This window comes from Poecilia mexicana, unplaced genomic scaffold (assembly GCF_051168715.1).
Source record: "Poecilia mexicana isolate PSO_F unplaced genomic scaffold, ASM5116871v1 scaffold_21, whole genome shotgun sequence".
Classification (NCBI taxonomy): Eukaryota; Metazoa; Chordata; class Actinopteri; order Cyprinodontiformes; family Poeciliidae; genus Poecilia; species Poecilia mexicana.
Genome location: NW_028263390.1, coordinates 21406041 through 21417902, shown reverse-complemented (window position 1 = coordinate 21417902; position 11862 = coordinate 21406041). Strand labels below are relative to the sequence as shown.

At 36.7% G+C, this 11862-nt stretch overlaps 1 protein-coding gene across 1 annotated transcript; it reads right to left on the bottom strand.

Annotated features, from left to right (window-relative positions):
* Positions 1-4068: 4068 nt before the first annotated feature.
* LOC106917227 (hydroxycarboxylic acid receptor 2-like) lies at positions 4069-9718 on the bottom strand. Its single transcript, XM_014986023.2, has 3 exons — positions 9224-9718; positions 8247-8652; positions 4069-6563 (listed from the first exon to the last, which is right to left on the bottom strand). Exons 1-3 carry the CDS (start codon positions 9364-9366, stop codon positions 6075-6077), a joined length of 1038 nt encoding a protein of 345 aa, XP_014841509.2. The 5' UTR covers positions 9367-9718; the 3' UTR covers positions 4069-6074.
* Positions 9719-11862: the final 2144 nt, after the last annotated feature.

Below are 11862 nucleotides of genomic sequence, written 5' to 3'. Positions count from 1 at the left end.
GACAGGTTGAGTTTTTTCTTACACTAAACTTTCCTGCTTTGTTTGAAGATGTATTTTTGCTAAAATAATATCGACCCAATTCCATTTGGTACAGGTTTATTCATGAAAGCATTTCACTTGTACAGAATGTTAGTTCTTAGCACTTTGACAAAATCCTTCAATGAACTGCTTTTTTTTCAAATAGTTTAGAAACATTCAACTAAAAAAACCCACAAATAGACAAAATTTCCACTAATAATTTGTTTTAATGAGACAAAATGTTTCTTGACAGGATGAATGATTGATGAGAGTAAATTAAATTAGAAGTTGTTGGTTTTTCACTTTTACAAAAGGTTTTAGTTTATTAGCTGCCATTTGCTTGAGTAACTATTTTTAAAAGTACTTCAGGAGTATTTTTACTAGGCTGTACATTTTTACTTTTACTTGAGTAATTTAATTATGAAGTTTTTCTACTCGAGTAAAATTTCTGGTTTTTCTACCCACTGAATGAAAAACAAACATGTTTTAACCAGAAATTTACCAGACTCAGACACTCCTGCAGTTTTTGTTAAAGTTTTTTTTTATTGAAAGAAACTGATTTGGGAATTTTTTCTTTTACCTGGTTTTGTTATTTTTTAGTTACTTGTATGAATTCTTGTCATTTTGGTCCTTAAAATACTAAAATGTCCATTTATTTTAATATTTTGCTCTGTCTGATGAGTTTATTTTTAAATATTAATTGATTGATAATTTGATCAGTTTCTCAGTACTGGAGTAAACTCTTTGTCTTATACTTTTTTACTCTTACTTGAGTAAAATCTTTGGCTACTCTACCCACCTCTGTTTGTGTTGAGCTAAATATTGCATGTTGAAATTGTCCCTTTGCATATAAAATCTGGGAGAACGGTATTGGAAAGGTGAGATCAGATGATTTATTGTAAATATTTGCTCTGTAGTGTTTTGTGTGCATGTTGTTGTGAAATGACCTCTTTCCTCTGATCTTTGCCCGAAGCCATGTTCCGGTCCAGGCCTCATCTGTCATCACTGTTAATCTCCAAGCATGTGTGTTTCTCTACACTACATGCACACGTGTGTGTTTGGATGCAAACTCACACACACCCCAGCAGGAGGAGAAAATATTGGACGCCAGGCCCTCCGAAGCCTGGCGCCGACATCACACAGCAAACCAAGGAAGAGAGGGTCTCTTTGGAGATGGCAGAGCGCCACCTTGGATCTCTGCTGGCTTGGACTGCAGCTTCACTGGCTCTTGGAAGCTGATCTGGAGCACTATTTTTGGAATAAAGTGGGTATTATCAGCAATATTAAGCAACTCTGCCATTTGAAAGCAAATTTGAAATCATTTCCTCATGTCAAAAACTTTTACGTCTCATTTCATTCTCAGTAATTTAGACCAGAAGAACTTAAAGGGGAAGTGTTATGTGTTTTCCAGGCCATTTTATAGCGTAATCAAGTAACTAAATTACCTTTAATTTTGATCAAAATGTTAAATGTATCAAATATGACTTGAAAGAACTTTGTCCTTGTAATTTAATGCTTTTTCTGAAACTTTGTCTTCAGGAAGTTATCACAACATGGCTCCTCTGTTAACCCTTGAACAACGACGACACATTCGCGCTTTTGGATAGATTTTTACCCAGAATGCAAATGGAAAAAACCGTGAGTGAAACGGTGACTGACGAGTATATATTCCATTGAGGGAAAGTAAGTTTCACATTTGCTCAAAAGCCCCCTGGTGGTTGAAGAAAAATCCACATATAAACCGGAAAATACAATATATGAAAAAAAACACTGAATGCTCTCTGGTATGAGCAGGCGGGCCGGATCCGGCATTGTTCAGGGGGCCGGACCAAATGACGTGGCGGGCCGGATCCGGCCCGCGGGCCGTAGTTTGGGGACCCCTGCTTTAAATGTACCAACAATACAATAGTTTTGGTACTTAGCATGTAGCGCCCTCTTAATAACTTAATAACTGCAGTTATTTATCCACACAAATAAAAGATCTAATGCAGATCATTCCACTTATAACTAGAACTTTTTGATTGATGGGAGGAGACAAAGGTTTCCATCATCTGAGATCCCAAAGTGACTCTGGAGGAGCTGCAGAGATCAACAGCTCAGGTAAGATAATCTATTTACTTCATAAAACTGTAGAAGAAAAATAACATTACTAATTTCTTAAAAGAAACTCCCCCAAAATGTATCCTTTACTTAAAACACTAAGTCTGATGTTTAGAGAAGATAAAACTATTTTATAATATTATCTTTGTTGGTATCTGAGCTGTTTTCTCCACAGACAATCTAGATTTTTGTTGATCTGATGCAACATTATTATTTTTTATTAAGATCATGTTTTAAATGAGCTGACAAATAACGTTACCGTCCTCATTTAGTTTGTAAGCTTTATCATAAAATGCCAGGAGGTTGTTGAATTTGAATTTGTCCCTTGTTCAAACGCTGGCCTCTGCTGCCATCTGGAGGTGAAAGTACGGTATGATCATGTTTCAATAACAATAACGCAGAAATAAATATTTTCCCTTGACCCAGAAAATATTTATCCGAGAAGATTTCGCCTGGTTTTGCTGTTTGTTACTCATAAATCGCATTTTAAAAACAGTCATAATTCTCAGCTCAAATCTCTCATTTGTACGAAAGTTCTCTGATCAATTCAGATCAGGTGTAATGATTTATCTGGCACTTTCCATCAAACTTTCCTCTTTATCGTGTTAGTTGTGATAACATTCACTCACTATTTAATACATGTTAGCTCGTTTTTGTGAAAAAGTTGCCAGTTTTGTTTCCAGGGTTTTCCCCTTTTTAATCCTAGCATTCTCTGCGCATCATAGTTTCCATCTTTAAAACCCTGATGACCAGGAATACTGACCCGTTATGTCAGAGGTTCTTCAAAAACAAAACAAAAACACCAGGGGAGGTAGATACGGGTCAGGGACAGCTAATATGGCAGGCCGTTTTAACATATAATCGATTTCTCTGCTTACATTGTAATTACAGACACAAAATGTCCTGCCATACTGTGATAGCAGCTAATTTCACACTGACCAAAGTCAGACCTGCCCGCCGGGAAATATCCCGGATCTCCTGATTAGCCAGCCGGGAAGGTCAAAACATTACTCCAAATCATACACTTTAAAGTTAAATTCAACCAAATAGAGTTGAAATCTGAATTTAAACAATTAATTAAAAAAATATTGTGGTATTTTTTTTTTTAGCAAAGATAATTCTGCTGAACCTAACTTTTCTACTGAATCTGAAAGTTTGTTTTCTTACCACTAGAGGGCAGTAGTTTATCAGTTTACAGTGGTGTTTACAAAGCAGCAAAACCAACGTGCAACAGTCATTAGGGAAGATTAGTCAAGAGTTTTAAAATCCAAACAGCCTGTTGAGGTTTACAGATGAGATGCTGATTTCTTATTTTGGAACTAATCCTTTTGGGTCAGAATTTAGACTTAGAATGTCTAAAAATTGCTTTCCAACTGTATTTCAAGACCTAAATGCCATACACAACTTTGTTTCTTGCTTGGGTGGTCAGAGAAAGAAGCCCATTTCAAAATACGTCAGAAGCACCAACACAACGCCGCTCTGAGTTTTTGTTATGCTTTGCATATCTATGTTTGCGTTATCATACTTTTTCCTGAGTTGTTGATGGTTTCCAGATATTTCCTGCTTAGACCTGTGGGCTCCAGCTTAGCAGCCACCTCCACATTTACTCTTTCAACACTGCACAGTGTAAAAGTGTCCACACCTTCACTGCTTTCTGTGAATGTGTAATTGCAGATTACACAATCTAAACAAACTTCTGCAATTGCTTGCAAAATAAAAGTTGAAATTTGAGCCTCAAGAGATAGAAGTAACATCAATATTTGGACGTTGCAAGGAAGGCTTCATTAGGATGGTTTGGGGATTTTTCTTTTGGGTGTTTGGAGTAAATGAATGAGAAAACTCCCAGACTCCTTCCTGAGTGGGTTGTATTTACAGCAGCCTTATACAAAGATCTTCAGTCAGCATCACAGACCATAAATAATCTAATTTGGAAAAACAACATCACATGAATTGTTAGAGTAAAGCATAAAAAGATTTATTGGACATTTTTGTAGCCGTGGCTGAAACATGAAACAGATTCAACAACATGAACAGTCAAATAAAGTGATGACAAAGCTTAAAACTGGAGACAAAATGGCCAGTCAACATTTATAACTCAGAAAGAAAAGAGAAAAAGTTCAACACTTCAAGTCTTAAACACTGAGCTGGGCTGTTTTTTTTTTTTTTTTATTAACCTGCAAAATATATATATAAAAAAATCTCAACTCTTTCACTCATGTTTGGAATAAATGTTTGGAATAAATTTAAATAAATATATAAGATATATAAATATTTACATTATAAACTATATTATTTGAACACAAAAATGTAAAAAATTTTAACCAAATGAAAGGAGGAAAAAAGACGAGACGGGTCTAAACATGACTCAGACGTCTCTAAACACCCACACTGTCTGTTTATATGTTTTGACTTGAACAAACATCACAGGATTATACATACAGGAAGAGCTAATATGTAAAGTAATGGAAACCCTACAGTGAAAAAAGTGCAGAAGCATTTCCACTAGATTGCCTCATCTGGTTGGATAAAAAATCAACTTGGATTAAAATGCAACAAAACAAAATGTAGATTTTAAAACTTAAAAATCGGAAAGGTTATTATATCCCACAGCAAGCAGGTTTATTTCTTCAAACATCCCTAGTAATAACTAGGGAGTCTACTGGATCTCACATGTTGTGTTTCTGAAGTTAACATTATCTTTTGAAACTTAAAGACCACTTTACCAAAATTTAGAAAATAAGGCTTAAGTTCCTGGAAGTAAAAGTTACTGTCCTGACACACATAAGTACTTCTCTGAAATTCACAGGTTACATTTGTAAAACTTGAGGTTCTTTATAACTACAAAGCTACTATCAAGGAATACACAGGTTACTTTCCTCAAAATTGTTGTTACTTTACTGACACTAACAAGTTAATTGAAAAAAGTAAAGTTTTTTTTTCTTTTGAGAAGCACTGATTTACTGGAACTTCAAGAATGTGCTTTGAACGTAAAGGTTACCATCCTGATGCCCCAAGTTACGTTTTCCTGCAGTTTTGCTTAAATGTTCCCTATTTGGAACTCATGCACTATTTATCTGTAACTAAAAAATTGCTACCCAGGAAGTTACTTTCCTGAAATTAACAAAGTAATTTTGTGAAATGTAATGTTTATATTCCTGAAGTCTGCCATTTGCCAACTTGAAGCACACAGGATACGTTTCTGAAATTCACAGGTTAGCTTTCAGAGACTCGAGTGATTTTTCTAAATGGAAGTTACGGGTCATTATCAATGACCTTACTGGTAACTTTTCAGAAACAAACAATACATTTATAGATTGCTTCCCAGGTATTTACATGTTAGTTTGTTGAAACTAACTTTTCTGCAATTTAAACATGAAAACAACTTTCATTAAAGATGTCTTTGGCAATAAGTTCATGTTTTTTGGTGTCTGGAAAATTGGCTGTTTTGAAAACCTTCTGAATGCAACGTCACAAATCAACAGGCACTGCACCTAGCAACCACAGTGAAGAGACAAGAGTTTTGTTTTTGAGTAATCCTTCAGAAACCACTTGTTACAATATTGTTGGTTGTGCAGGAGGCTCCACTTATGCTTTTCAAAGACGTACGGTTGTGTAATTGCGCATCGGTTGGCAGTTATTTACATGGGCAAGTGTAAACGTTGAGTTGGGGGGAAGTGGCCAGCAGCAGCTTCTTTGGATTTAAAGTGACAGGACATCCTAAAACGGCTCAAAATAAGCAAAACTGATCACACAAAAATCATTTTCTATGAATGATTTTATACAACAAATGTAATGTAACATATTTTCTATATCCCATGTACCTATCCTAACATTTTCAATGAAGAATAATAGGAAGCTTTTAAGGCTTTGTTCCTGAGAAGATACCTTTACAGGTGGAGCAGTAGTTGTCAAGTTTTTATGATAGCTACATTTAAACCAGAAAGATTGACTAATAGTCATTTTTCCATCATTTGCAATGAAATCAGTTTAGCCCCTGGAACTACAGTTGTCGTTGTAGTTGCTGTAGTTCCTGTTGTTGTGGCCATTGGTGTGGTCAAGGGAGACTTCAGCAGTTTCTTCCTCAGGTATGGTGGGAAGAAAGTGGAGATGTAAGCTACCTTAAAGCCTGAGTTGCAGAAGCAGTAAACCAGTGGGTCCAACAAGCAGTCGGCGTAGGACAAAACCATGAGGGCGTCGTATACCTGGACCACCTTATCCTCCATCTCCTGACATTGTTTCAGCCTCACGATCAGCAGCGCCAGCCGAGCCATCATGCACGGCAGGAAGCAGATGGAGAAGACGATGGCGACAGACAGGACAGCGAACACGGCTCTCCTCAGTTTGGCCTTTTCCCCAATTGATTTCCTCCTCAGCCGATTGATGATGCAAGTTGTGCAGTAAATGAGGATGATGAAGGGGATGATGATTTGCGAGAAGAAGACAGTCTGAAAGGAAAAGAAGCTTATTACTCAGGACAGCAGTGCTTTATGTGGTAAATATAAGTTGATATTGCAGGTTTTATTTTAAAACTGGTGGGAAAATACAAATCAGTGGTGATTCCTAAAGAAATGCAGCTGTTAGTGAAGTGGAAAGATTTACCAGTGTAGGTAATAATTAATCGCCTGAGCTGTTGCTTAAGAGACTGGGTTTATGTAAATAGCTGCAGGTCAACTTAAACGCAGCACTGTATGCTAAAAAGCTACATTTTATCTTGCTTCTACCCTGTCTCTTAAATCAATATAATTTTTTCAAAGTACTGGGATATTTAAATATTTTTCCAAATGTGTTTCATTATTTTTAATTTCTGATTTATCTGTTTATTTAGTCTTGTTATAGAGAAAGAATGTCTGTTTCTGTGTTTTCCTCTGCTTTGTTGGCACCTTTTAGTCATTTTGGACTTTAACCTTCTCCTTTCTTCAATGAAACTAAATATTTTACATATAAACTACTGTATATACATTTTTATTGGCCAATGTTTTGTATTTTTGTTAAATCTAACAACTTTGTTACCCTTAACATTAATTTCAATCAATTAGATTTTACATGTTATTATTTATTTATTTATTTATAACATAATCGCATTTTATTTTTTTACACACAGAAGTTGTGGGTGGAACCTTCGTATTGGCGCGTTTCTGGTACGTCCATGAATCTGACGCACAAGCGCTGTCCGCAATTAACAGCTATGAAACAAAGCTCCTTCTCTTTGCCCTCTGTAGGTTTCTTTCTGCTTTGAAAAATAATCTGAAAAAGTCTGGGAAAGACTCTTGTTGTGTTCAAGTTGTGCTAAAAGCAGTTAGCTTTTCAGCAAAGCCGTTCTGGCCTAAATTAGCATCTTAATGCTAAGTCCCTCCCTGACAGGATTTCAGTTGTGTCAGCGTCCACAGCTGAAATACCAAAAAAGTTCCATAAAATTATTAAGGATTCCTGAAACATTTGTCTTAGATGTTGAGGTCATTTATCTACTTATTCAATAATTTGGCAGCAAAAAAGGGTTTGAATTGAAAATGTTATTTTATTAATTTATTTTTTAAAATATTATTATTAAAATGCAATTAATTAAACACAAACTCTGCAAAATAAAAAAAAATAATAATTGAGTCCCATCACTACTGTAGACCTCTCCCATGTGGGGTATTTCTAATACTTTAGAGACTCATGTAGGCAGCTGGCTCCTCTGGGTTTGTATTTAGTGTTTTCAGAGTAATAACATGTCCTATACACAGAGGTGGACGGAGTGTCCAAAATTTGTAAGAGTGGCAGAACTTCAACATGTTTTTACTCAAGTAAAAGTAAAAAAGTATTTGGTAAAAAATCTACTGAAGTACTGAGCAACTGATCAAATTATCAGTCATTTAATATTTAAAAATTACATAATCAGAAGAAACAAAATATGAACTGGAAATGTTTATATTTCCACTAATGACAATACTCCTAAAAGTATTGTTTTTCAAAACGTTACTCAAGTGAATATAATTGAGTAAATGTTACTACCAAACTCTGCCTGTCTATGAATGATTGCCAAGTATATGGTTGTAGAAGTTATATAAAATCCTTTTCATCGTTGAATCAATGGTAAATATCTGTACATTTAATATTGATGTGAATTAGTGAAGCCAGAATATTACCTCTCTGAAAGCATCCGCCAACATTTCTAGAGTCGTGGTGTTATTTCGGCCAAGGCTGTTGCAGCAATCGAATTTGTTGAGCATCGTGGGAATGGTGAGCGGCAGTAAGAACACCCATATAAGCACAGAGATCAGTGGAGACTTCTTAAGCACCTTCACACAGTTTCTCCTCCCAAGATGGACGACGCTGAAGTAGCGGTCCAGGGACAGAGTGATGAGGAAGCCGATGCTGGCCCCTCGATTGAGGAACAGCATGAAGTGCATCAGACGGCAAATAGCATCATTCTTGCTGCGCCTCAGACTGTGCTGATAGTGGTGAATTTTAACAGGAAGACAGGCCACCAACAAAAAATCGGCGACCACAATGTTGAAGAGGAACACGCTGTTATTCCTCCAGAATTTATACCTGAAGAGGAAACAGTTCACAGAACATTTAGTCAAGAGAAACAGAACATTGATCTGCTCAGAACGTTTGGTTCCTGGCGTCTGCAGATGATTGATTGAAACTATTCTGGTTTCTCAGCAATATTAACAATGATAAAGTTTCACATGTCAGGAAATGGCTGCTATTTTTTATGTTTACAGAGAACGCTTTAATTCAGGAAATGTGTGATTACATCAAAAGAACCTAGACTGTGGTTGGCCTGTCGTGCATTGTTAGAACAGCTATTGCAACATATTAATCTGGTGGCATCTTTGTTGACATGCAGCCCAATTTCTACAAACTGCACTTTGACATTTAAACATCTTACATAAAATGGACATCAAATTTTTTTAGTGTGTATTTGCACATGCAACCTAATTTAACAGTGAATTACATTTATTTAAGTTGTTTGATATTTTATGCAGATGCTATATTTTAAATGCATCTCAACAGCCTTTACTACCACAGTTGAACCTCATAATCCAACTTTATCTACACCTTAATGTCAGGAAATTGTGAAATTTTCATCTTCACAGCTGAAAATCAGTGATACCTGAAGATGAAGATGTAGAGCACCGAGAGGTTGAGAGGAAGTCCCAGAATGAACTCCACAATCATCACGTAGGAGAGGGCTTGGTAAGTGTCTCGATTCGGTGTAAAGCAGGTGTCATTTGGCAATATAGTAATATTACACATTTTGATGAATCTCAAACTGAATCCTTCGTCTTCACTCTGCCACAATCTGTCACTCCAGATTTTCCTCTCTTCCTTCTTAAACAACAAATTCAACAGCTCCTTTCACAGATCCAGGCAGTGATTGAGAAACCCAGACAATCCTTTGCCATCCATGCCAAAAGATCCCAGGGAAACAGAGACACCAAACAAACAAAAGAAATGAGAAGCAGCGCAGAGAGGAGGAGAAAACACTCTGAGAGTGTGTGTGTTCTCTCTTCAGGCAAGGCTGCAACTGATCCCTCAGAGAGGAAGGACATATATTTCATCTGGAGGTGTGGCTAAAGAGAGTGGCTCAACTAACTGCGAAGTGTCAAAGCTCCTTTCCTTAAAGAGGAAAATGAAACAAAGAAACTGAATTAGCCCTTCTTATGAAGAACCTGACTGGTTAGCATTTAATTTGTATTTCAACTGAACGTTTCCCTGTTGCAGCATCAAGTTGGCACATGTCGAAATATTCCTATCATCAGACATCACTGAGTAAATCATAGTTTTCAAGTAAAACATTACATGAACGTCTGCTGGTAATCAACAAAGAGAGATTAGATCCTGCTTTTGACCTAAAAAAACACAAAAAGTGAACTAGTAGTAGGTAACGGAGCTCTTACCAAGTATTTTTGGTTTAGTTTCTAGTGGAAATATCTAACTACACATAAAATAAGACAAAACTAACTTGTAAGTAACTTTTCCGGTAGATATAGGAGCTTATTTAATTTCTTAATATTACATTTTACTTTTTTCTGTGAATATATGCCAGTACAAATAGGTGTAACTCATTTTTTCCAGGATCTGTGATGATTTTTAACAACAATTCACAAAACTGAAGAAGGCTTTGCAATATCTAGCGAACGTGTCACAACTCATGTCTGACCCACCTGAAACCATTATGAAGCAGTATTTGGAAACAGATAGGTACCTTTTAATCTCTGCTGTCTTCTTATTAAACTATGGCATGTGCAACATTTTTCTAGAAACTGGTGAAGTAAAATTCTGAGTAATTACATGGTAAGACAGACAAATGTCTAAGTTTTTTGACCACAGTTTCCTGTTTCATTTGACTTCAATATTAAAACATACATCTATCAGCCAGGCATCCATTTAGATCCCCAACACAGGAATATGACTTTACTGTTTAGATTGTATAGAAAAATAGACCCAGCTTTCATCTCAGAGGAAGCATGAACATAGAAATTAAAGCAGCCTGACTAAAGATCCCTGTGGAATACCATCACCAGCCCTACCAGGCGTTGATGATGTTAATCCAGTTTCACAGAGGTAAATCTCCACTTGATTCAATTTCATGAGAAAAAGTCACAAAGTAATTTCTGCTCAGAGATGAAAAAAAATGTAATGATGAGTAACAATGTGACTTTTAAAAATTTGGTCAGAGGTTCAGAAAAAAGCTTGTGGTTGGTCTTTTTCATCTGCATAAGTGGAAAGTTTTTTTCATATATCTGTTCACTCAGAAAATATAATCACACATTGTCAGTGCTGTTTCCACTGGGCGTTAGGTAGTTTAAAGCTTTCAACAATCAGAACATCATCAACACTCTGAGTGTTTTTTTTCCAAACGTTTTCTATCTGGTCTTCTATCACTGCCTTCCTCTATTGGACCTCGACTTTCAGTGTTTTCGCATCAGATAGTTTGGTAGACTCAGTTACACTGGAGATCAAAATTGCAACATTTGTTACATTTTTAGCTGGTGTGGTTCATGTTCACACTAACCAAACCCTTTGAAAAACCTGTTCACCTCCTCACCTGTGGGGGCGCTGCACCTAGAACCACAGAAGAAAATGACATGAAAACCTCTGAAGAAGACAGTGAGCGCAACTTCCTTCTTTGCAAAATGCAAATAAAAATTGAGTGGTGTCAGATTTTAGAGGTTGTAGGATTTTGGGTTTGGTAAAAGACCAGGAGCTAATTCCTCCTCTAGCGCGTTTGTTTCAGTTGTATTTACCCAGAATGCCCTGTACTGTAGTCACTTCCTGGTGTTGGAGCCGGTTCACTTGACATTTACATATGCTTTTGAACTGCACCAGAGTTCACTATTTTTGGGCCACATCAGAGTTGGATTACGCGTTCACATCTCCCCAGACTGGACTTTCTAGTCAAACAAACAGGAGCTTGATTAAAGCGGATTAACCAGGTTTGGTGTGAATTCACCTTTAGGATGCATTCTCACCAGGCCTGTTTAGTCTGAATTTGTTTTGGTTGTATTTACCCAGAATGCCCTGCACTGTAGTCCACTTCCTGCTTTTGGAGCGGTCTCCTGTTCGCTTGGCGTTCACATATGCATTCGAACCACACCAGAGTTCACTTTAATCAAACTGAAACGAGGTTCTCAGCCAGACCAGAGTTCGCTTTTTTGATCCGCATCAGAATTGGATTACGTGTTCACACCTCCCCAGGTGAAATTGGACAGACACTCCCCAGACAAACTGGAGTTTGATTAAAGCAGA

Excerpts from the sequence above, each read along its gene's own strand:
- LOC106917227 (XM_014986023.2), bottom strand. The coding sequence starts at position 9,366 with ATGTGTAATATTACTATATTGCCAAATGACACCTGCTTTACACCGAAT. Across the intron at positions 8,653-9,223 it reads CTCTACATCTTCATCTTCAG|GTATAAATTCTGGAGGAATA; the intron begins GTATCACTGATT and ends TTTCCTCTTCAG. Across the intron at positions 6,564-8,246 it reads TGGCGGATGCTTTCAGAGAG|ACTGTCTTCTTCTCGCAAAT; the intron begins GTAATATTCTGG and ends TTTTCCTTTCAG.